Source organism: Neovison vison, chromosome 6 (assembly GCF_020171115.1).
Source record: "Neovison vison isolate M4711 chromosome 6, ASM_NN_V1, whole genome shotgun sequence".
Taxonomy (NCBI): domain Eukaryota; kingdom Metazoa; phylum Chordata; class Mammalia; order Carnivora; family Mustelidae; genus Neogale; species Neogale vison.
The window spans coordinates 165,017,515-165,043,484 of NC_058096.1; the positions used below are offsets into that span (position 1 = coordinate 165,017,515).

At 52.2% G+C, this 25,970-nt stretch overlaps 1 protein-coding gene across 1 annotated transcript in view; it reads left to right on the forward strand.

The window, feature by feature from the left end:
- CHCHD6 (coiled-coil-helix-coiled-coil-helix domain containing 6) overlaps positions 1–25,288 on the forward strand; it is a 242,339-nt gene extending 217,051 nt beyond the window's left edge. Inside the window, exons 7-8 of the mRNA XM_044252867.1 lie at positions 22,260–22,395; positions 25,082–25,288. Coding sequence (XP_044108802.1) covers positions 22,260–22,395; positions 25,082–25,087 — 142 coding nt within the window. The 3' untranslated portion in view covers positions 25,088–25,288. The remainder of the gene's footprint in view (positions 1–22,259; positions 22,396–25,081) is intronic.
- Positions 25,289–25,970: the final 682 nt, after the last annotated feature.

The window sequence follows — 25,970 nt, forward strand, 5'->3', positions numbered from 1 at the left end:
TCTGGCACTGCCAGGGGAACAGTCAGGCAAAGCTGGATTTGGATCTTCCTCCTGTGACTCCCTAACCTTGGGTCCCAAGACAGTGGTTCACCTCCTCTTAGTCTCAGTTTCCTCATCTGTATTCATGGGGCGGGGGGCGGGGGGTGGTGATACTGCCCTTGCAAGCTGGAGGAAGAGACACATATGAGCGGATGTTTCTAGAACACCGAGACAAAGCTTGGCACCAAATAAGGCCCCTCAAGTTGTTAGTCCTTGAGTATTTGGATAATGCCACTGCTAGCCATACGTAGCTATTGTATTGGATTTTAATGACCTAATACAAAAAAAGAAGAACATAAAATATCTCAACATGTTGCTTACACGTTGATATGATAATATTTGATTAAATTAAAATAACATTAAAATGAATTTCATTCATTTCTTTTTATTCTTACTGTGGCTACTGGAAGATTTTAAATTCCATATATTGCCCATCCCCTATATCTGTCATATGCCGCTGCTGGTCTCTGTCTTCCCATACCCCTTGTATGCCTCCCTCCCTCCCTTCTTAGTGTCCCTGCCACCACTTTGCCGGTGTCCAGCTTTCCACACATTGACCCTGTGCCCCATGCCTCCACGTGTAGCCCCCCTTCTCAAATGCTAGACAGCCTGGCATGGATGGGTCTCCTCCTGTTACGGTTTACCCTGACAATTACCAAAACGAAGGAATTCCCTCCAGGTCATGTAGGTCGAGAACTGTGAAACCAGTGTTCTTGCAAAACGCCCTCCTCCCCACACACACACACACTTCAAATGCAAAGAAGCTCCATAAATGAAATTTAAGTGCCTTTGTCAAGGTCAGAAACCAGTTAGTTGATTGGGGACCAATCTAAATCTTTTGGCTCCACACCACTGGGATTTTCACCTTACCGTACAGCCCTCCAGTTTGTTGGCTGAACTACTACAGGGTCTAAGCTGGCGCTGAACTCTGCTTGCTTGCAGACTTTGAGAGACTGACCTCCTGAGCACCCCAAAAAGCCTGGACAGTGCAGTTTGTCAGCAGTTTGGGCTGAGAGATGGAGCCAGGCGTGGTGCCATCCGGAGGACCAGTGTGCCTCTGTGGCTCGTCCAGGAGGAGGTGGGGGGAAGATGGCACCTTCTAGTTCTGGCCTCTGGAGTCTGATCTGGGTGGCCTCAGGCAAGCTACTCTATCTGCTTTAGCTCCCTGCCTTCATTTGTGCGAAGACTGAATTACACTGTGAGCAGTGGCAATGGGGTCCATCTTGCCCTCTGTAAAGGTTCCAAACGTGTGCATGGGCTGTCTTGTGAATCAGTGGTCTCTCATCACATTGCCGTCACAGAGCAAGTTGGGTGGCCCTATATGTTTTGCATCCAGGTGACAACTGTGGCCAGAATGTGAGGCATGTAAGCTTGAAAGGGGCTGTGGGGTGTGTGTAGAGAGGTAGTATCACGGGGCCCTTTCAGTCTCTTGCTGGGGTAGCTGGAATCACAGGAACTCTTGTGCCGAGGCCCAGCTCATGGTCCCTAAGTCTGGAATCCTCAGGGTGTCCTTCCTCAGAGCCATGTGACTGAGACAATGAGGGATTCCCAGGCCATGGAGAGAGAGCAGGCTGCAGATTATCTCACTGCTCAGCCAGCCAGCAGCAAGTCGTGACCCCAAGAACCCAGAGAAACAGCTCTTCCTATCTGGGTCACCGTATCCTTACTCTCCCGATTTGTAAAAGTACAGGCTGCAAAGAATCCATTTCCATCAAGGGAAATTGGCAAGGGGCCATGAGCTTGTGACTGGTGGCCTGGGGGCAAGGAAGCCTGTTAGCAAAATGACCCTCCTCGAGGCCAGCATTGTAGGGAAGGGAGTCCAGCAGCAGCCTGAAAGCAGAACCCCCTTAGTTCCAAGACCAGCCCCTCTGCCTGCCCGCACTGACGCAGCACAAGTCAGTCTCCCCGCGTGTTTCCCAGCTGTGAAATGGGGCTAAGAGAGCAACCCAGTGAACTGGCATTTAGATCACATGAGAGCATGTGTATAAAGTAGTAGACAGAGGGCCTGGCACATAACAAGGCAGTTGTTCAATCAATGGCAGTTCATCTTACTTATTACTGCTGTCGACTCTGTTCGAATCCAACATCCAGCTCTGACTTCCAAGTTGCAATTTTTTTGTGCCATCAGCCACATTAAAAGACCCATGCCAATAAGGTTTTTAAATGAAATGCCTCTCATAATAGATAAAATCCCCATACCTAAGACAGCCCAGTGCTTAGTCAGGAGAATTCTCCTGCCTGGGGCCGTGCCACTTGGTAACCGCAGCAGGCCACAGAAGGAAAGGTCAGCCCTGCTGCTTTGTCTGCGGGCCCCTCGGGGCCCTCTTCCCTTAGGACCACCTGCCTCTTAGCCTCTGCTGCTCCCCGACACGGGTTCTCCCCACAAGCTCTGCATGCACACCACCAGGGGCGAGGCACTCGCTGCCTCCCTGCTCGAGCTGTTGAGACGCTGTTCTGATTGTCCCTGTTCTCCCTGCACTGCCTATTGTCTCATTCTTCCTTTTGTTCCTCTTGCTCTTTGGTGCCCCCGTAAATATTTCTGTGCACAGAAGAGGACGACAGGTGGGAGGGCACTTGTATTTATCAGACCCTTCCCATGGTTCAGGCAAACCGCGAGGCACTCTGAATGTATTATCTCATTTATTATCCCTATTCTGTGGACAATAAAATTGAGAGTCCTTGAAGTGAATGGGCTTGCCCAAGGTGATAGAGCTGATGAGCAGGAGAGTCAGATTACAGCCCACAACAGCTGCCTCCAGAACCTACCATTCACAGGGAGGTGTGTCTGGGCAATGCAGCGGGGGCCAAACCGTGGAATTTCTAATGCCAGGGGTTTGGGCTTTATTTTGATGCCTTGGGAAGCCATCAGAAGTGTCTGCTCTTTGAAACGACATGATCAGATGTGTGTTTTAGGAAGTTAACTCTAGAGGTACTATATTAAGTCTGTTAAACCACAACTCTCCATCCGATCCTTGTTCAGCTGCTAATTTTTAAACCTGAGTGCAGGAAATTACATTCATCTCTACCCGATTTCATGCTCATTTCAGCCTGTTTTCCAGCCCCTCTCTCAGTCTGCGTGTGCATGTGTATGCATCCAGCCCATCTCTTGGTCTATGTGTGCATGTGTGTGCATGGTGGAGGGTGAAGGGGTGGGGGCGAAGTACATACCCCAGGAGAAGGGGAGGAAAATGTCTGAGATGGCTTCCTGCCATGCAGCCACTAGCTCGTGACAGACATGACTTGTGACAGTGTAGAAAGCATGAATTTTATCTCTCACATACCTGGGCAGTGATGGAACAAGACGGGAAGCTAAAATAACATGACTGATCTTTTAACAAATGCAGCAGACTATACACATATTCCATTGACTCTATCTCAGAGTAAATTGATTTGGAACTTCAGAGATAAGTACAACCGTTATTCACTCCTTCTAATTCAATAAATATTTAGTTCCTACTGTGTGCAAGTATTTCTTTACTCTGCATTTCATGCCCATCCATCTTCATCCTCTATAGTCTGTAAGTGTGTGTATGTGTACAGATAGGTAACAACACTGTGAGAGATGAACAGGTCCTATGCTTGGTCTTTACATGTAGATTTTGTGCCTACCAATTGTTTGATATGCTTTTCAGTGTAGCACCTTAAAAAGATCAGTGATGAAAAATATTTAGATGAGTATATATTGTTATAGTTTTTCAAAATGAGAAAGAGTTACATTTTCTGATTGGAAAATGACACCTGAATATTGTAAAAAAAAAAAAAATTCAATGCAGCAAAATATAGAAGTAGTTTTAAAAATCCAGAATCTCTTAATACTTCTGTTTTGGTAACATCCCTTTTTACTTATAAGAACATAGACCCACTCTTGCCTGTAAATGAGATCACAAGCTCTTGGGAAACACACCATTCCAGGATCTTCCATTTCCCCTCATCCACGTGCCACAAACCTACTTCTTTGTCACTCAGTGTAGATTTAAATCTTAATTTTCAGTTCCTATATTATTATTCTACATGTCATAACGGAACTTAAGTCACCAGTCCCCTTATTGATGGGTCCTTGGGTGTTTTCCATTTTTTTTCCCCAACATAATGAATACTGTGACACACAGCCTTTTCTGTCTCTGTGCACTTGCTTAAATCCTTCTAGAGAGAATTATTGGGTCCAAAGGATGCACACACACAAAACCATATATTTATATGTATTTATGTATTTACATTTTACCAACTGCCATCCAGAACAATGGATGTGTTGTACCAATTTTCACTGTAGTGATGCTAGAGGAGGGTGTACCTTTTCCCAAGACTTAGCATGTGTAGGATTTTAACAGTATTTCTAAAAAAAAATCTTTGCCAACCTCAAAAACCAGTCTTTCACTTTTAAAGCTCCTCATGTCTTCAAGCATTAGTGAGGTTAAACCCTTTTCTATGTTACTGGCCATTTGTATTCCTTCTTTTATGGATTACTCACGGCCTTTGTCCATTTTTTCATTATTATCCTTTTTAAAAGGTCTTTGTATAATGATGTTAATCATCTTGTTTCTTTTTCTTTTTTTTTTTTTTTCTTCTTCTTCTGTTTAATTTTTAGTTTACTTTCTGCTCTTCAGAAGCTGACTTGGGTATAGAGATCCAGTATGTTGTTCATTTTTCTGTTTGTGGCTCACATTACAAAGGTCTTCCTCCCCCAGTACCCATATTTTTAGGACTAGTACCTCTGTGATTTAATTCCTTGTCATTAAGTTGTTGCTCCAGATGACCCCCCTGTGATTCATTTATGTGTAAGATGTGAAGTACAGATCCTCCTCTGTTTGTTTCAGGGGTTTTTTTCTCCAGATAGGGAGTCCTTTGTCCCCTTAGCAGGAATATAAAATTCCATCCAGTCATATGCTAAATTCCTTGGGTCTATTTCTAGACACTTTTCCAGGGCCAATCCTGCACATTTTAAATATGTTTAAAATACATTATGCAGCTACACTTATTTAAAAATAATAAATATCTAGCAGAACAAGTTGTTCTACCTTGATGATCTTCTCCCCATTTGTTTTTGGTTTTTTTTTTGTTTTGTTTTGTTTTTAGATGAATTTAGAATCACTTTGCCAAACTTCCCCTACCCCACACCCAACTAGGGGGAAGAAAAAGATAAAAATAAAGAAAGGCTGGTGGTCTCTTTGTGGGGAAATGTACAGCCTTTTGTATGCATTCAGGCCTCTCAAATCACCATCCTTATTGTGGTTTTATTTTAAAATAATTGTAAACCTGTAGAAAGGTTGCAAGAATAATACAAAGAATTCCTGTGTCTCCTTATAACTCAGCTTCCCAACTCTTTACACGTTGAGAGTTTGTGTCCTCACTCTTCCCTCTAGGTGACAATATTGTCTTCTCACATGGTGACCTGAGAGTACTCTAGTGCATCGGTTACCTCCCAAGGATATGTCCTCCATGGCCACCACACACCCCTTCCAATCAGGATACTGCCCTGACTAACCCTAGATACAGACATCTTTTATCTGCTGCCTAACCACACCTTTTTCTTTCTTGTCCAGGATCCTTCCCAGGGCTATGTGCTCTGCCCACTTATCATGTGTCACACAGTACCCTTCAGTGTGGAACAGTTCCTTAGTCTTTCCCTATCAGTCATGACCTTGGCAGTTTTAAAGAGTGCAAGCCTTTTGTTCTGTAGGGTGACCCCAACCTGGGTCAACCCAGTATTTCCTCATGACCAGACTCAAACTGTGCTTTCTTGGCAGGAAGACCTCAAAATGGTGCTATGCCCTTCAAGGTGTCTCTCTTCCTGCCACTAGTGATGTTGACCTACCACTGAGTCACATTCTCCTCTGCTGCAAAGGCTAGACTTTCCCTTTGTACCTGACTAGAATTTTGTGGGGAGATACCCCATTGTATACCAATATCCTGATCCTCATCAGACCTCCACCTAGCAACCTTAGCTGCCAAGGATGACTCTCACTGGAATCAGCCTCGGAGACAGTGGTTGCCAAATGGAGATTATTTCCATTGTTTCTCCTTCCATTTATGAACTGACACTCTATTAAAGGAAGAGTTTTCCCTTCTCCCCAATTTAGTTAAGATATTCCCTCATTATGTTAGTAAAGAGTCAGGGATTCAGAATTACTCATTCAGTTCTGATGTATATTCTTATTAATCTGATGCTCAAAACATCCTACTTTTGGCCCTTCAAACAGACTCTTCTGTCATTTTAACGTGTCTCTCCATTCTTTGAGGATTTTGCAACTTTCTAGCAAAGGTGTTCCAGAACAAGATAGTTCTTCCCCAGTGCCAGCCCTGGAATCAGCTATTCCTCCCAGGAGCCCTGTTGCTTTGACTAGAGAATAGTACTTAGAAACCAGGATCTGGGCGCTGGGTGTGCTTGTTGTTACTGGGGCGTGTCTATGCTTCTAGGTGCTGTCCAGTGGGTAGAACCAAGAACACATGTATTATGAGCAGACCTACGTAGGTACTTGAATTTATGTGAGTACACATGTACATATGCATACTTCTGGAAGATTTATTTGTCTGTCTGTGTTTATAAAGTCCATATTGCTACTTCCAATTCTAATACCATGAGTTCTTAGTAGCCTCTCTGTGTTTAGAGGTTCTTTGTCAGAGAGCAAGAGGCTAGGCTCCTATTCTCTTCAACACAGACACTGATTTGCTTGATCACTAAACATTATGCTCAGTTTTACCAGCCTCCCTACCACTGGGGCGGCCTTTCTACCTACCACCTTTGCGTCCCCACCCACAGCCCTCGTGGCACACCTCTGCCACTACTGCCCGGTAGCTTCTCCTCATCACCCCCTTCCTCCAACTTCTGCTGGGAGGGCAAAGGAAGAGCGAAGGCTGAAGGAAGACATGACCCTCCTTCGTTTTTTTTGAAAACAGTTCCAGTTCTTCAGCAACCTGGGCGTGGTGAGGACACAGAGGCCTAACCCTCCTCCCACTGCTGCGTGGCTGCAGGCTATAACTGCACCCTCCCCCGGCTGGTTTTGGCTTCCTCACCTTAGATCAGGTTATGTCTGAGGTCTCACTGGATTCCAGCAACCTAGGGCCAATGCTGATCACACCAAGGGAAATCAGCTCTGCTTCAAAGCCAAGATGTGACTTTAGAGAAGAATACTGATTTTTCTGGGTGCATGAAGAACACACTGCCAATAGCTCCCTTCTGGTCCATGGTACATTTGATGTGCAGAGAAAGGTGACACCCTTAGGGAGCCCTTTTGCCCCCTCTGCTGTCACTACCGGAGGTAGGGACTGCCATCCTTCTTGTCCCCCTTCACAATGAATCAGGCCCGGTGTGTGGGAGCTCTTGCTCAGAATACCCATGGTTGGCTAAAGGAGATGTCCATGATTATCTGTGCCATGTGCTTGGGAAGACCATGGAGGGGAAGGACTTGGAGGGAGAGCTGCCAAACACCCCTGTATTAATCTATGTATTCATTAAGATTATGTGTAAGATTTCAGCTGATAAAACATTTCTACAATTTAAAAGATAACAATGAAAAGAACTGTATGCAAGTGAGTAAAGGAAATAAAATTCAGTTACCATTTACCTTCACTGCATGGCCTGCCTGAGGGGCTGTTCTGGGGCGGGGCGGGGCGGGGGGGGGGGGGAGCAGAAGGGAGGAAGTCCCAAGGCAGGAGGCACTTGCAGTGGCAGCAGGAGGGAGAATGTGGCCTGTATGGGCTGGACACTGGAGGCAAGGCAGGAGGAGGCCTGGAGGGTGTTCTGAAGCCTAAGCCAGGTGTCTGGGGGCAAAGGTGGCTGGTGACAATGAGTAGCCCAGATACATGTTGGGGGTGTGATGGGCTCAAGAATTCAGCCTGGGTTTCACTGTGGAGAGGGGTACAGAAAACCAGAGTGGGGAAAGGATCAGCCAGACCTCAGGAGCACCTGCGGGGATGGCCGCCAGGGAGGAGCAGCTGTGGCGGAGCACTGACCAACCCATAGGTGCTTATGTCACCAAAAGATATTTCTGTCAAAGACTCACCTGCCTGGATCTACATCCAGCTCTCACTTCCCTGTCCCTGTGTCACTTGTAAAGTGATAGCCCTCGCACCAGAGCAATAACATCGCGACCCCTTTCTTGCCCTCAAGGAACAGGCTTAAGGGAGAGGTGCTGGCATTTCTACACCCAGGTTTGGGTGTTATACAGTCCACCCGGCCACCCCGATTCTCCTGGTGGCTGTAGAAGGCAGTCATGGCCAAAGCCTGGACAGGAAGGAGGGCTGTGTGTGGTCCATCCAGCCCCCAGTCGATACTGAGCCCCTAACTGCTACAAAGACGTCTGGGGGGGCCATGAGGCTTCCACTCACAGGGCAAGGGGATATGGCAGGAACTTCAGCTTCGAGGAGCAGTGACAGCCAGACCCTAGGAAGGCTTCCTCCAGGACTGTGGGGGTAAGAAGGAGTCACTGAGGGCAGGTGGGTGGAGTGCTGTTGCCCTGGCTGGACGTGAGGGAGGCCAACAATGGAAAGTGTGTTCATGAGCAGCAGCATGCGGGGGCAACTGAAAGGTGACGCAGCATGGCACAGGACAGGCTCATCTCTTCAAACTGGTTCAGAGTAGATGGCCCAGGGCCTGTCTGCCGGGCCACATGGGCACCAAGCCGGATGAGGCAGACATCTAGTGGGTCAGGAAGAGATGGTCTCTGCCCTGAGAACCTGTAAGATGGAGCCCCAGAGACTTCATTACTGATGCCCTGGCTCCCTCAACTGATTTATGGAATCTCTGCTTCCCACTCAGTGTTAGGTGAGGACCTGTGCAGACAGAGGTAATGAGCTATGGTTCCTGCCCGAGGGCACTCCCACTCCCATGAGGAGAGACGGCTCTGCGTAGGTCTGGCCACAGCTGCTCAGCGGCCTCACGGGTGGTGGTCAGTGCCAGTATCATCACAGTTAAGTGGGGCCATAGAGCAGAGGCCTTGGGGATTGGGACCGCTTTCTTTCAGGCAAGGGGACGGGACAGGAAGGAAGCAAGCGGCATGCTCACAGAGGACCTCAGCTGGTGCCGCCACCCGAGTGCTAGCAGATGCTGTGAGTCTGCTGGGGGCTGGGCAGGGGCTGTGTTGCCTCGGCTGGGTCCCTACAGAAGTGGTACTTGTATAGGGCCTTGAGGGACAAGTGTAGAGGGTATCCCAGAGAAGGAAGGGTGGGAGCCAAGGTGCAGACTGGGGAGACAAGGCCCGCAGTGCATTCTCTTACCTCCTGTTTATTTAGCACCTGCTATGTGTAGCACTGACAAGGCCTGGGAATAAATGAGCACAAAGAGGAGCCCATGGGTCAGGGAATAAGCAGAAGCATGGCCCCTGACAGCTCTGTGGACTGCAGCTCACCGGGGCAAGCTGCAGCTGGCATGGACACACAGTAGGCCCTCAGCCAGTATTTATAGCACTGCCATTTCCAGCACAAAAGAACCTTGGTTCTCCTGATGGCCAGGGGCTCTGCAGCAGGTAGGGACAGGGGTGGGCTGTGCAGACAGATGGATCTGCCAGGCAGCCTGGTGACCTGAGGCCTGATGTTGACAGCAGGGATGTGGAGGCAGAGTGACTCCGGTGTGCTCTGACCCAGAGGCCCAAGAGAACCAATGTGTTCAGGAGACAGCAGCAAGTCCCCCATGTTAGAGCAGAGACAACTGCCAGAGGGTGGAACAGGAAGTGGGGCAAGGGCTTTGAGCACCACAGGACAGGCTCTGGTTCCCGCCAGTAGAATCCAAGCTGGAGACCCACTTGTCTGATTACTTGTGAGTCACACGGAACAGAGTGAAGGATGGAGTGGAGGGACTAGGGAGATGCTTGAAAGGCAGCCTGGTCTGGAGACAGGTGGTAGGGAGTCAGACGAAGGACACAGAGAAGTGAGAACAGGTTTCTAAAAGATTTCAGTGCCAGGGAAAATACAGTGCCACCCTCCACCTTTGTGGACCCAAGTGGGACCATTACTTGCCCCCTCCAGACAGCCTCTCTTACCTCTGGTCCCCCTTGACTGATAGGCGTAAACCCCGGGGTTCATCCTGTCAGTGCTGTGTGTGCCCCCTACCACCTTCTAACTCCACGTTTATCAATCCAGGTGCTTCTGCTCTGCTGTCAGGGGCTGCATGCGAGTAGGGAGCCCCCTCACTGCTCCTTACCGTGTGTGCCTCATGGAAACAGTGCCCATGCTGACGCATGGATAGGTGGATGATGGGTGGACAGACTGACAGGCAAACTCATGGTCGTGACATCTGTGACAAAGATAGAGTTGGGGCCCGGAGTGAAGCCAGGTGGGCCCCTCAGAGAGGCCAGAGGGCTGGACAAAGAGGGCAGGGTGGGAAGGGGCCTGAGAAGAAGGGTTTCACATCCTTCAGCATCCAGTTGGGAAAACCAGCAGTATGTGTGTTCTGGGCAGAAAGGGTTGCATATGAGATCCAGAGGCTGACACCAGCTCTGGAAGAGAGCATGAGGTCAGGACTACTGCGGGAGGTCAGAGGACAGACTTGGAAGATCTCCACCTCAAGTAAGAGTTGCGGGGGAGCTGTTGGAATTCTCTGGAATCTCTGAGAGGCTCCATCTGGCCATTGTCTCCTCCATGCACTGAGCAAGTGGTTGTAGGGAGCTGGCCAGGAGCTGCTGCAGGTCACCTACCCCACCACAGCCACCCCTGCGGAGGCTCCGCCTTTGCTCCACTCTTCCAAATCCCACATGGCTCCTCTGGCTAGTACACTGCAGCCTGGAACTCTTCTGGAAAGGGCTGAGGTCTGGGAATTGGGCAGGGCTGTGACCTATCTATGCACTCTCAGGGCAGTTCCAGTCAAATCTCTCTTCATCAGACTTCTTACTTATGCAAACTGACAAGACTTGGTGAGACTGCCCAGTGTCTCAGTCCCAGGGACACCTTGGCTGGTAGGCCACGCACCAGAGATTCCTATCTCTTCTTTCAGTGGCTAGCTCCCCTGGGCTCTGTGGTCGGGGACTCTGCCTACACCCCTCCCTTGAGCTCAAGGAGCCCCTTTCCATAGCAGCGTCTCCCACCTCGGTCCTGGCCTACGAAGAAGAGCCACCATACACCTTCCCAGGTGCTCCAGGAACCTCCTCACCACTGTGTCCCTCAATGGCTTGGGGATAGACTGCCAGGGCTGGGTAAGCAGGCCATGCATCCTAAGTCCAAGCCCTGGGTACCTTTCTGCAACACACCCTGTGCAGAGGCAACATGACAGCCTCCACCAGCTAATCCCACTGACTCGCCAGTCAGAACTCGCCTCCCCATCCCACGTTGGTTTCTTCTTGGCTTCACCCCTTGCAGTTCTCTGATGTGAGTATGTCCCCGCCACTGGCCAGTGGTATTCTCATCTCCTTAAGGGCAAGTGCTGTTGCGGGTCTGGAAGCAATCAGAAATGAGGGGTCTTGATGAGACTCTGTTCCCTGGAAAGGGCCTCCCCCAGGGTCTTCAGGCAACAGGAAGCTGAGCTCCTCACAAGGCACCAGTCAGGGCGGGGTGGAGGGGCAGGCGCCTGGGTGGCTCAGTCTGTTGAGCATCTGGATTCAGCTCAGGTCCTGATCTCAGCGTGCTGGGATCGAGCCCCATATCAGGCTCTCTGCTCAGCGGGGAGTCTGCTTCTCCCTCTCCCTCTGTGATTTCTCTCTCTCTCTCTCAAAAAAATTAATTAAAAATTCTTAAAAAGGGGGGGGCACCGATGGCTTAGGTGCCACAGGGAAGGGCTGGTGCTGCTTCTGGGCCTTGTAGATGTAGGCAAGCGGGGGTCTTTGGGGGGTAGGGCCAAAGCTTTGTCCCTTGAGGGTCTGGTGCACTGTAGGCCCTCAGCAAATAATTGCTCCTTGACTGAAGGAAGTACTCTTTGTTTACTGGGGGCAGTCAGCAGGGTTGGAGGCTTTGTGAGATGAGGGAGAGTTGGGGCAGTAGGGGGCAGGTGGCTTGTGTGAGCAGGAACCCGGTTCCCAATGAAGCATTGCTATGAGGTTGGTCGGAGTGGCTTCTGAGAGCCTCCATCATGGGTACATATGGCAGGGGCTGAGCACAGAGCTGGAAGGTAGGCCTTCCTTCCTTGGGAATTTCTGGACCTCTGGCTAGTGTGGGCAAGGAGGTGGGCTGGAGGGGCAAATGAGAGGGAGGGAGGTCAGCCATCCAGGACATGACTGAAGTTGCTCAGGTGAGAGGTTGCAAGAGGTCAGGGAGAGAAGGGTGGGGAAGGGATGGGCTGCCTAGGCCTAGGGATCCTTAAGGTCCTCTACGCACTCCCTGATGTTGACCCCCCGTCTGGTGAGTGCCCTGCTGGCAGGGGGTGCGTCCTGAAAGCCCCCAGCAGCCCTGAACACTGCAACTGTGCACTGTACCCCAGCTGCGCAGACCCCCCACACCAAGGCCACAGCCACTGAGGGACCATGCCGTGGGTCTCTTATGGGCAGAAACAGCACGAGAAATCTCTTCGGCCCCAGGTGGTCTCAGTGTGGCCCTCCTTGGACACGGCAGCACTGCCAGTTCCTCCCTCATCAGAGACACCCAGAAGGTACCAGCCCGTGTCCAGCCCACATGGCCAGTGACTTGGGAGGCGTCCTTGGGAAGAAAGGTGCATCCTCCATTTTTCTTCCGGCAGAGGAACAAAGCCAGGAGTGGCCCTTTCCCCACTGCGTGTGCATGGATATGCATGTGAAGTGATAGTCCCGGGAAGGATCCTGTCACAGGCAGCCTCTCCTTCACAGACTAAGTGGCAGCCAGGGGCCAATTTGTGTTTCCCTGCCTCTTGAGAGCAGAGCCCTCCCTTGGCTCTGGGCAGAAGGGCCACTTTGGCAGGCCCTGGCTCTGGGAATAGCTGCCTCCTGCCGGAGGGTCGGGGTAGCCGGAGGCCAGCATCGAGCAGCTGATAGTGATCCCCGGTGGCAGGCTGATCGATGGCGGGATCTTTGGGCTCCACTTACCCGGCTGAATGGCATATTGTCGATAGCAGCCAGTTAACCAAGTCCTTGGTAACCAGCTGGTCCCGTCAGCACCCCAGCCCTAGCCGCTGTTAAAACAAAAACCTCTCCCGAACAGCTAGATTGGACCTGACGAAGATGAATGTCTAATTCACTTGGAATCTCCTTACTGCTGCCTGTAATAAAAAGCCTGCTCCATATATTCACCCCCTGCCGATGTTTCTCCGAAATTAAATATCAGGAGGACATATAATAGCCCAATTCCACACCAGGCCAATATTATCAGATTGATGTCAGCAGTGATAATGGAAGAAGGATAAGTTGATGAGATTTCATTTATTAAATAAGAGCACACGGAGGTTTGGGACTGCGCATGTGAGGACGCTGAGCGTGCTCAGGCAGAAGAGCCAGCTGGGTTTGTTCACAAGGTACCCCCTGCCAGCTCCTACGTGGGGGTGACACCCCCCCCCGACACGAGCACCCGCGACAGGAGGTACTGCCCCCATGTGTTGCCCGAAGCCGGCTTCCCTGGTGGGACTGTTGGCCTCCTTTCCTTTCTCCTTCCCACCTTCCCGCTCAGCTCTGCTGTGTGTCACCAGCTTTGTGCGGCCTCACATTCCTCATCTCCGCCCCCACTTCTCCCCCTGTGGGTGTGTACCTTGGAGCACCCCCCACCCCACCTTGAGTGGCCAACTTTAGCTCTGCTCCGGAGCCCTGCCAACCTTGTAGTTTGGGGCAAATGTCTTTTGTTTCTATTTGTATCCTTGGTTGTTTCTTCTTTGGGAACTTATTGGAATTTTCCAAAGGCCAAATAGAGCTCAAATGGACCCAGGAAGAGCTGGGAGAACAGGAGCTGTGGAGCCAAAACACAGCAGGCTCATACCCTTTCTCCATCTCACTACTGTGTGACTGTGGGCAAGTCACTTCACCTCTCTGAGACTAGTGTCCCCATCTGTAGACTGGGATGGTAATGCCCAGCTCCCAGGTCAGTTGTGGCTATGCTTAGGACCTGGCATGCAGTAGGCTCAAGTATTGGTTTCAGGTGACCAGGCCCACAGGCCCACCCAGATGTAATCTCAGATGAGACCAGGTTTTCTACCTGTGCTAGAAATGCTGGAAATCTGGGCATAGAAGCATACCCCTTGTCATCGCCCCCCCCCCATAGCCTGCCCCTCAGCCCAGGAGCATGTGGATGAGCTCTGCAGATCTGGTCATGAATGAGAGCTCCCCCACTCATTAATGAGGTGAAGCCAGTCAGAGCTACCCAGTGCTTCTCTAACTGGTGACCACACTGGGGTGGCAGAGATGAGACTCTGTGTCAACCACAGCGCCTGGAACTTGATGAATACTCATTGAAGTGTGGCTCCTGTGGCCAAGGAGCCCTCTGTCACTGAGAGGCGCACATTGCTCCTGGTTAGAGGGTAACTAGTGATTTCACCTGCCTCCCACCAACACCCTCCCCCCGACCACCATTCAGCACTCCCAGCTCTGCCTCCCAAGACTGGATCAACCCTTTCCTGCAGGAGTGACTGCATGCATTTCCTGGAGCAGCTGTGACAAAGCACTGCACTCAGGAGCCTTCAAACAGAACCAGCTATTGTGCCTTCCACTGGGCTTCTGGTGTTGCCCGCAGGCCTTGGTGCTCCTTGATTTGCAGTTGTGTCACTCCGGTCTGTGCCTCTGTGGTCACGTGGCCTTCTTCCTCCTGCTGCGTCTGTGTCTCTGTTTCTCTCCTTATAGAGAGAGAGTTGGGGTCCTCCCCAGCCTAGAATGACCTCTTCCTAACTATCTGCAGTAACCCTGTTGCCCATTAAGTTTGCACTCGGATACTCCCAAGGACGTGAATTTTGGCAGGAGGCTTTCCGATCCACTGAGTTACATGTGTGTGCACATACTTCCCAGGAGCCCTTGACCCCAGCGGTCTCATCACCTTGTCTTCTCTAGGCAACAGTCTTGTCTACAAGTGACAGACACTCAACCCTAGCTCCCCTCAGCCAAAGCTGGTGCTACAAGAAAGCTAAAAAGTCGCTAGCTGAGAAGTTCAGATGATGTGAGGGTCTGTTCCATGTGGGCCATGGCCATGGCTGTCAGGCCCAGTTCCTTTTCTCCTTGCAGGGCGCGGTTTTAGCCCTGGAGCTTTCACCGGGACCATGGAGTTGTAGGGCTGTACTAGCCTGGGCTCAGTGGTGTGGAACAAAGCCCGCCTCCCTGGCCAGTGAGGGCAGAGCATGTGCAAGGATGTGGAACTGCTGGAGGCTGTGGTGGGTGCGTCTGCTTCATCTGGTGGTCTTGCCCTGTGACTTGGATACAATGATAGATGAATGCATGGGATACTTGCTGCTTTCTAAAGCTGAGTTCCCTTCCCTCCCGATCCCCCTGTGTGGCAGTCTTTGGAATAGTCTTCTGGGCCCTCCCTTATGTGGAGAGAGGCTGGTAGGTGTGGCCGAATCCAGTGGTGTGTATGCGGTTGGAATGCATCAAGGAGGTTCCTGCAGTTAAGGAAGGCTACTCTGGCTTCGCCCCATGGACGGGGGAGGGGGAGCAAGACCAGACAGAAGGACCAGACACAGACAGGAGCGCCTGGCTCCATAGGGCATGTCTGGGATACTTCCCTGTGGTTCACTTGTGTCTTAGGGGAAATGAGAGCCAGGCCAAAAGGCCAGCAGGTCCCTTAAGGCCTGAGACTAACCCCCTCACTCAGCTTGTGAGGTGCTGGGGAAGCAGCCTCACCTCTTAGGGCATTCAGGCTCATGGTCTAGTGATACCAACTGCATGGCTAAACATAGATGATCCCACCGGGGTGTATGGGGCTGCTCAAGGGCCAGGGGAACGCAGCGGGCATCAGGCCTAGAGGAAGGCTCAGACCTGATTACTGGGTCTGCTTGTCAGAGGATGAGCGTGAGCAAGCTGCTAGATCTCTCTGAGCCAGTTTCTTCATTTAACATAAACTAAGGGAAAGTCTTGTTCCCACCTTATAAAGTTCTTCTGGTGATTAAACGAGGTAATGCTTAGCACAGGTTCCAATGAGCTGTAATCACCCAAGAAAAGGGTTTTTAAACTGGCTTGCTTTTTTTTTTTTAGAAATCTGGCCTGCTTTATGTTCTAGAAAAATCACCAATTACAGGAAAGAGGTTGGGGTAAAGAGAAGGTAAGGAGGAGTTTAAGCATCTGTTGTCATAATGACGGGGATGAGGAAATAGATGGGGGGCTTCTGGGAGACAAATCCTGGGGCACCTTTGGTTTGGTAGGGAGGTGGGAGTGAGTTGTGAGGGAAGTCAGGGACAACTGGGCACCCGGCCCATCTGGCCAGTTTAAGAGTGCAGGAGGCGGGCGCCTGGGTGGCTCAGTGGGTTGAGGCCTCTGCCTTCAGCTCGGGTCATGATCCCAGGGTCCTGGGATCGAGCCTCACATCGGGCTCTCTGCTCGGCGGGGTGTCTGCTTTCTCCTCTCTCTCTGCCTGCCTCTGCCTACTGGTGATCTCTGTCTGTCAAGTAAATTAAAAAAAAAAAAAAAAAAAGAGTGCAGGAGGCAAAGTGTGCTGTAGTGAGAACCAGGCCCGCTTGGTCCCGGTGGGCTGCCCAGCTACCAGTGCCCACACCAGCCTAGAGCTCTGCCATGGAGCATGGACTGGGGGCCCCCAGTGCTGTGGGGAGAACAGCGGTCACAGCTCACAGTGAGCAGAGGAGAGGGGCTAGTGGAGTAGAGTCAGAACAGGGCCTCCCAGCCTCTGGAGATTGGTGATGCTGCTGGCCATAGCAGGACTGTGCCGATGGCCCCGAGCAAGAAGAGCCTCAAAAGGCTGACCAGGGGACCAGGGGTCACTGCTAGGTAGGGGAGCTCCGGGCAGTGCTTCTTGGAAAGGAGAGCGGCTGACAGGGAAGCAAGAGGCACACGTGGTTTGGGCTTGAAAATTTTTTCAACTTTTTGGAAAAACGAGTGTGTTGGTGGACAAAGTAGAATGTGAAGGTGGGGATGCCGTGGTGAAGAGGTGGCTCTGTGCGCGTAGGGCAGTGAGGCCTGTGCGAGACACACGAGGAAGAAGACCCTGAGGCTATAGGGAGGGGCTCAGGTGAAGGAAGCTGGTGAGGCAAAGGAGAGGCCAGGGGGGCTCAGGGAGAGCTAAGGGGAGAGGAAGACCCTCTAGAAGGATCATTATGGCCAATGAGAAGGCCTAGGGGTCCCTACTCTGAGAACCACTCAGATGAGGGGCAGGGGAGGCCGGACAGTCAGATGGGGCTTCTACAAACAGGAGGCAGAGGCCCAGTGGAGCGTCTGAGGGAGAATAAAAGACCTTTGGCAATGCAGGATGGTCGGAAGGGAGAGCAGTGAGTGCCATCTAGGTGTGCCCAGGTATACGGGTAAGTTAGATCACCAGGAGCGGGATAATGCGTTTCTGAGCTGTTTGGGATGTGGAATGGATACACCTTCAGTTTCCAGTTTGAACGGAGAAAGGCAGGGCTCGCTTAGTTAGAGGCAAAAGGGATACATTAAGAATGAAGGCAGGAGCAGCTATATAGACTGAGGGTGGGAGAAACAACTAGGATGAAGGGAAACATCTAGAACGACTCCAAGTTTTCAACTCAGGTGGCAGGCTAGAAGGATAGCCATGCCTGCCACTCATGAAAGCAGGAAATTAGGGAAGGAGAGGGGTTCCTTGGTGCTAGATGGTGAATTCCATTAAGGAAATGAGGCGTCGGTATAACACAGGGTGCTTGGCTTGAAGTCTCCAGGGGCCTGATGGATTCCAAAGTCTTGAGGTCCATAGAGTAACTGTGGAATGGACCTGAGGATTGGAAGTGGGAGGAGAAGTTCCAGGTTGGGTGGGAGTGATGGATGAGCTAGCTTGGGGGTTGCATGGCAACGGTAAAGGCGTACAGGGCCTGTGTGCCCAGACAGGGAGGGGAGGGGAGCAGGCGACCCAGAGGTGGAGGGGTTCCCAGCATGTGGTGCCCAGTGGTGAGAGCAACTCCCACTTTTCAGACAGGGAGCTGGGCAGCAATGGGAGCATCCAAGGAAGGGCAGCTCTTCACTGCTGGCCTTGATGGCCTGACTGTGGTGCCACTGGATGGGAAGGAAGGGTGTGTTTTCATTCCTGGCTAATGCTTTGCCTTTTTCAAGTATTCTTTATCACTGCTCTTATGGAAACAAGGAGATAGATCTCGGGTTCATGGGCAGCATGAGGGGAGAGGGGCTCCATGATACTGAATGCCCAGAGGTCATCATGACATTGCTGGTCTTTCTGAAGCCCTCACTCCCAGCATCTGTGCTGTGCCCCTAGGGGGTCCTCTGGGGACCACTTTGCTGAGTGGACACAGTGATCTCTGCCACCTGCTCATCGTGAGCCCCACCTATGGCCATCACACCAACCCTCAGGGGAGGCAGGGTGTGAAAGCCCTTTGTGCAGAGGAAGCAGTACTCAGCCATTTCTTCGGTGTGTGTGACACCACGCGACCGGAAAACATGCTGGTTGTTGAGGACTGATGCCCACTTGCCGAGTCTCAGGCAGCTCTGCTCAGTCGGGCACCCCCTCCGACCCCTGACCACACAGTGGGAAGTGGCAAAGCCAGAACCTTCCCCTGAGTTTGGGGCAAAACGTGTGTTTTCCCATTGGTCCACAGGGCGTCACACTCATGGGTCTGCTGGATCCTGGGAGAAGATACACAGTGATGGGTACTGTAAGACTCCTGGGGACAGAGGCACCAGTGAGACCTGGGCAAGATCTGAACAGGCTCTGGAAGATGCTAGAGCTTAGGTTACAGGGAGAGGGACATGTTCAGAGAAGTCCCACCTTTGAGCTGACCCCTAGAGTCCCAGTGTCAAAGCCTCCTCGTCTGGACCCTTCACCAAGTGCCATGTAACCCCACCCTCTCTTCTTCAGCTCTCCTCCCACCCTAGCCTGACCACTGACAGCCAGGTTGTTGGTGAGAGCAGCCCTTTTCATGACACACTCTGTCATACACATGCCTGTCCGGCCTTCATCAGCCTAGGGCAGGTGCTGTTCCCATTTGCAGGTGAGGACGGTAAGGGCCAGAGAAGTGAGCCGCCTTCCTCAGCAATGTGCTCTCGGCCTTCTCACCTGGGTGACGTTAACCCCCTCCAAGCCACGTGGACCATTAGATCTAAAGCGCGGCAGCAAATTCCCTTCAGATAGGGAAGCAAGATTTATCTCAACCCCTGGAAAGTTCATAGCAGGCTATGGATGCATTTCTTGTGCATTTGAAAAGTAGCTCTTCATAAGACTTGACTGTTTCTCCCTATCTTTGCTGAGTGGTATGTGGTGTAAACAGGGTTGCTGTGGCCTGAGGCAGGGTGGCGCTCTGCTTGAATAGAATGCACCTGATTTCAAGAATGGCTGGACCCCAGGCCCTGCCCTGCCTTGCTTCAGAGAAAGCCTTGTATTTGGAGAGCTGTGCTCTCACTCTCCTCCTATTTCATTCAGAGCCATTTAGTGGGCAAACAGGTGAAATTTCTTCCAGCTGACATTTGCCTGCCATCCCTTCTCCTCATATTGTTCCTGATAAATCCCAGAGGAGAGAAGCCTCTGGAGTCCCAGAGGTAATACCGGTGTGGAAGGGATGGATTTCGCCATGGCCCAGTTTCTCCCAAACTTGGAGCCCACTGAGGGTTCTGTGATGTTTACCCACAAAATGCACAGGAGCCTCTCTCCTGGGACCTGAAACGAAAGGAGGTAGGCACTGACGGAGAGGGACAAGATCTAAAATAACTACTCTACCTTTGCACAGCCTGCAAAGTGAAAGCCAGGGTCCCTGTGGCAGGTCTGGGGAAGGCGGGCCGCTCATGGGGTCAGAACTAGGGCTCCAGGGCAACTTGGCCATACCACCTGGCCCAGGCCCCTCTTGCACCACCTGTCCTGTAGACCTGTAGACCTTGTACAGAGACTTAGGGCTACAGCTCTGCCTCCACTGAGCCCGGCACTTCCACTGATCACGGATGCCAGCAGAGTCCCTGCCAAATGCTGGGCGGGAGCCAGGAACAGGACTCATGGGGGTCATGTGATGGGGGGGATGCTGTCTCAGGAGGTACAAAAGGGGATGCCACAAAGCCTGTGCCCTCAGGAACTATAGTAACAGGGACCAGGAAAGAGCCACAGAAAGATGTGATCTCATGGACTTCAGCCCACCAAGAGCAGGTCTGGAACTGAGAAAAAACAAGTTCTATCTTCCCCAGAACAGAGAACCAGAGAGTAAAACAAACAGGGGAAGATAGTTGAGATGGAGGGCTGAAAGCAAAAATCTGTGCATTCCCAGTGTCCTAAGGGAGGATGGCAGAACAATTGGAAGTGAAGCAGTTAGCATAGCTGTAGAGAGAATTTGTCCAAGATGAAATGCCCAGCAAAAGGCTGAAAATACACTTTGAAAGACTCACAACTAGATGCCACCAAGTCAAAGTGTTTTTAAATACAAGAATGGAGAGACAACCTACAAGCATTGGGGGGAGTCAAGGGGCACCCCAGTGACCCCAGTTGTGGGCAGTGGCAGACGGAACCCAGTAAAGGGGGTCTGGAGAGGAAAAGCATGAATCCTAGGAGACCATCTGCCCCCCTGTGTGCGAAGATTGGAGGCTAGTGCTGAGACAAGACCCCATATGTCCTAAGTAAGAAATCTGTAACACCTCATCCATGCCATGTGGACACAAGGCAGGACCGTGATCTCAAGGACTAGAGTAGCGTGGTACTAGAGGACTGGCCTCAGCTCCATGGCTGCATATCCTCAAAGCCTAATAGAATCACACATTGTTGGGGCAGAGCCAGGCCAGCATAGCCTTGGGAGCCATCCTTTCTGCTCCCCTCCCTTCCAGGAGGAGGAAGCCTCCATCTACCACCACCTATTCATTCTCCTTTCCTGAGAAAGCAGGCCTGAGGATGATGGTAGCCAACACACGGGGATGGTGCAGGGGAAGGAAGAAGCACCCAGGCCCGCGTGCCCTTGTTGGTGGCACAGCAATAGCAGAAGTGCCACCTCCAGGCTAGTAAAATGAGATCAGTAAATACTGCATATCTTACCTGCTAAGCCTCTGAGCATTCCATTGCTTGCTGTTCTTAACTGATGAACTCGGTCTGTTTGAGTTAGTTTAAAATAATAATGGTGCTACTCCATTCCAGCACCGACTGCATGGCTGGATTTCTAAAATATAGAGACACTGGGCTGGGAGAATGATGAACCCACAAGTCTCCCTGCTGCGTGACAGAGGCAGAGCTACGTCAAGCATCATAGTGACGGTCTCACGGCTGAGAACCTCCAGGAATGGCTTTCTGTATTTTTACAGTTCCTACCAAGTGCCCTGGCCATGAGTGGTATTTATTCTGAAAGGTCGCATCAAGTGTCGTGGATCCGTCCCTGGCAGCGAAGGTTCCCGCGTGGACCTGGCCTGAAAAACCAATCTGTGGAAACAGTGCAACCAAACCCACATAAACAAATAAGTCTGCCCCCTTTCCACTTCCCAGTATGCGACGTTGGGCAGTTTACTTAATCCTCTGTATCTCAGTTTCTTGATTTGCATCAAGGGATGAGAAATCATAGCACATACCGCTCAGAGCTGCTAGGAGTCCAAGAGTAGGATGATGCCTGACGTGCCTCGTGAGTGTGTGCAGGCGTGTGTGTGTGTGTGTGTGTGTGTGTGTGACACAGTGCACGCATGCTGGCGGGAGGGAAAGGAGAAGGGAGAGGAGGCAAAGGAAGGACTCGGGAAAGAGAGAAACTAGTCACGCTGGTGACCTCTATTAGCATGATCTTTATTTCACTTGGTTTGGTTTTGTATTTTAGAAAACATACTCATTTTTTTTTTGTAGGTTCTGAACCTACTTGGATAAAGAAAGAAAAAAAGAGTAAGGCATCCCCTCAGTACTGCAAAGGTGATCTCTAGGAAGTGAGGTTCTAAAAATGTTATATATTTTTTTAGACATTCCTATACTTTTCCAGGTTTCTTCATTGTGCATGTATTAGGTTTTGAAATCAGATTAACAACTTCATATGAAAAAAGAGTTGCAGGGTGTGTGATCACACAGTCACAGCCAGGTGTACCCCTGAGGCAGGAAGAGTCAGGTGGGGGCACAAGAGGCTTCCAGCTGGCCCCCTTAGGGCCAGAGCCAGTGTGGATCCCAGTCCCCTTGGCATCTGCTGTTATGTGACAGCACTCAAGCCCCTGCGTCCCCTGGTTCTCTCTCTGAGGGGTAACTGGATGATGTCGGCCACCAGGTGCCTCGCCCATGGTGTTGAGTGAGTGAGCTGATCGCCCTCCTGTCCACTAGGACCGAGCCTCAGGCCCACCTGCTCTCTGTCCCTGCAGGCCCCGCAGGATAGAGCCCGTGTGCTCAGGGCTGCAGGCTCAGATCCTCCGCTGTTACCGCGACCACCTACAAGAGGTGCTTCTGTGCTCGGACCTGGTCAAGGCTTACCAGCACTGCGTGAGTGCTGCCCACAAGGTAAGGCCATGCCCTACCCTCCCTGCCTGCGCCCCTGGGCTGCTGGGTGTATGGGGGCAGGGCATGAGTGCTGCACTCTCTTGGCCTGTCTTTGTCTGCTAAGTTAGTCATGGTAAACCCAAGCCTCTGCCTTTTGCACAGTGATAGACTCAGGCCTTCAATTTCCTCTGCACTTCCTGGTTCAGATGTTCTGCGTTGCTGATCCCATGACTGCCCTCAGATATCTGGATTAGGAAAAGCGGGCCCAGGCACTGGGCCCCACTAGACTGGGTCCAGGAGCGGCTCTGAGTAAGCTCTGGGTCTGGGAGCATCTCTGGCTCCCATGTTCAAAGGACCAGTCACCTAGAAAAGGGCATGCATGTGCCACCCACTTCTTAACCTTTTAGCAGTTGGGGGTGGGAGCTCAGAGGAGGGCCCATGGTGCAGGGTAGGGCTCCCAGAAAGGGCAGGGACAGCTCTAGAAGAAGAGCCTTTGGGTTCAGGGAGGTGGAAGAGTGGTGTGGCAGGCAGGTGTGGCCTGCCTGAATGTGCGAGGGAGCGAAGGGTACCTCTCAGCCCATCTCACTTCTGTGCTGGTCTGCAGGGGCATGCCGGCAGCCAGCCCCTGGTGAGTGGGAGGGGGTCATAGTGGTCCTAGGTCTCACACATCCCCAGCCCTCCTGCAAGGAAGCAGTGGGGTATCCTAGATGTCTGAGGTTGACTGTGGGCCTCCCCTGAAACCTGGTCCCAGGGTCTTGCCCTCTGTCCCTGACCCTCCCAGCCAGTTCCCAGTCCTGTCCTCTCACCTCCCCACTGTTGCTCTTCTAGACAATTCCATCCCTCTTCCCAAGCCCAACAGTTCACAGCCCAGGCTGGACCTGGCCCCTCCCCGTCATTCACTTGGGGCACCTGGCTTGGACCTCTCCAGAAGTCTGACATATTTGTTCAAAGGACTGGAGGATGGGACCTTCTTCCCATAGAAGAGCTCCTTTTGTCTGAGTAGGAGACAAGCTGCTGGAGGTAATGATGGTGGAAAGGCTGAGGCCAGAGGTCAGGTGGCCCTCCAGCTAGATCTGGCAGTCTCCTCCTCAGTGGTCCCGCCTCACCAGAACCCTCCTCACTTTGCTGTCAGCTTGGGACCTGGGAGGCGAAGCTGCTGCCACACTGGCTGCCTCTCCCAGACAAGGTGCAGGTGCCTGTCTGGGCCTTGAGGCCTGCTATCTGGAGGAGGCAGTGGGACAGCCTGGAGCCCCGCAGCAGCTCCACACGGCACTGGCTAGGCGTAGAGTCTGGGTAGATCACGATTCCAACCTGCTGTGGAGCACGAGAAGCTGTGCTGCCAATGGTCCCTGCAGCATGGAGCAGAGCTAGGCCAGACGCCCTGCACCGTACCACGTGGCTGTGGAAACAAGGGGCCCTCCCGCACCCCTTTATATCTACCAAGGTGCGTGTGAAGGCTTGCATGGGAACCCTTGCCCTGCTGGGATCCGCAGGCCATCACCCAGGCTTGCACAACATGCACCTAACTTTCTACTGAGCAAGAGACTTGGGGTCCTGCCATGGCACCCCCTTGATTCACCACAGAGCACTCTGGCACCCCTCAGCCCCCGACCGCCCTCCCTCTCTTCTTCCTTCAGGCCCCATGGCCCCAGAGTTTTCAGCCCCTCCCCCAGCAGAGTATATCTTTAACAAACACATCTCACCAATATATCTTCATTGCACTGAGGCAAAAATGTGATTATGAAGGAAGACAGATTGCATTTAACTCCAGTGTGTTCTATGTAGCTCTAGCACGCCTAAGAGAGGCTCTGGGGCACTGCCAGGCCTGGCACCCTCCTTCCTGGCCCCCAGCCCCCATCCCCTGGCGTTATTAAAGCCTAAATTGGAGACTGAGCAACTGGCAGCAGCCGAGGCCGGCCCTGCTCCCGCTGCATATGCAGCATTCCCTCGGAAGACGCTCACTCCCCCTACTCCCGCATGGCCTCGGTGCACAGACACACACATTGCACCCTGTGCTGAGATGCAGCAAGTGTTGCTGCCTGCTGCCAACTTCTGCCTCAGAAACCTCCTGGTGGAGCCAGGGATGGGGCCTTGAGCATCTCTGATAGGGATGTGCTTCTAGAAGCCCCAGGTGGCAGGAACCCTCATCTCTGGCAGACAGAGTCCCGCCTGGTTGGAAGCCCAGGGTGGGAGGCACCTCCCAGGAGCCCCTGCCAGCACCTGGGTGGTGCCTTCCAAGCCCAGGGACGTATACATGTGTGTGGACGTGGGCAGGGCTTCGGAGGCAGTTTTCCAGCAAGAAACAGCCTGAGTGTGAGGGCTCTCACACACCAGAGCACTCTCTCTGACTGGCTTCACTTAGAGAACTCTGAGTGGTTAAGTGAGATAACAGGGGAGATGTTGGTGAGGCAAGGCAGCCTTGGGCTGAGGCCTACCCCTCTGTAAGGGGAGGCAGGGAGGTCAGATGGATATAGGGTCCATGTTAGCGGGCCGATGCAGGTGTGTGTTGGGTGGGCACCAGGCACGGAGGTGAAGAGAGCCAGTCCCAGGTCTCAGGGACTGGCTGGGGAATACTCCTTCCATTGAGCAGTGACACTGATGGGGCATCCCAAGAGCCAGGGGCCCTCTTGGAGCTGAGGCCTGGGGGATGCACAGGGGTCCCAGCAGAGTGAGCGGTGACTGAACTATGACCTGTTCTCCTTTGTAGGGGTGAGGAGCGGCTGGCCCTGGCACTGACTTGGAGCCCTGAAGAAGGAACCGGTTATGGGACCACAGTCCACAGTCCCGTAGGCCACGGCCATTTTCTCCTGGGTGCCTATGGATGCCTCTGTGCTTGGGGCTGCCACGTGTGTGAAAAATAGAGTATGTGCCACTGTCCAAAAACAAATAAAGCAAATGTCTTTGTTTTCAGTCATTCTCTCGGCTGGCAGACAGCCACTGCTGCCTCCTCTCTTGTACGTACCTGGGCTGGACCACGGCAATGCAGGCTGAATAAAACAGGCTGTTTCCCTTGGGGAGCACCCAGCCTAGCAGGGGACACAGATGTGGAAACCCACGATTATGCTGCAACAGCAAAAGGCCAGCCAGAAGCAAGTATGAGATGCAGTGAAGGGAATGCAGTTCTTTCTAGGTATGGAACAGAGCGAACAGGCCAGCTTCCTGACAGAGGTGCTGTCTGAGCTCCAGTGTTGAAGCCGAATGGAGGACTTGCTGGGCAAGCCAGAGGCTGGGTGAGTGAGACCCTAGATGCCCGGCTCAGGGGGCAAAGAGCATGAACAGCTGGGCTTTGCAGAGAGCAGAGTGGGGGCTGGAGGGGTAGCAGGGATGCCAGGCCATGGCATTGGGGGGTCCCTCTGAGGCTACCATGGTGGCTCTCAGTGAGGATGGGATCAAGTGGGGCTAGACTGAGTGCCAAGGAGAGCCCTGCGGGCACTCACGGGCATTTTAAATGGGAGGCAGGTGGGCCAGGTCAGGGGACAGAGGTGAAGCTTAGGAGCTGAGATTAGCATTAGGGTACTGTAGGGGAGGATCAAGCATGACTTCCAGATCTCGGGCTTAGGTGCTAGTGATTCTAGGGGCTGAAATGAGGGACACAG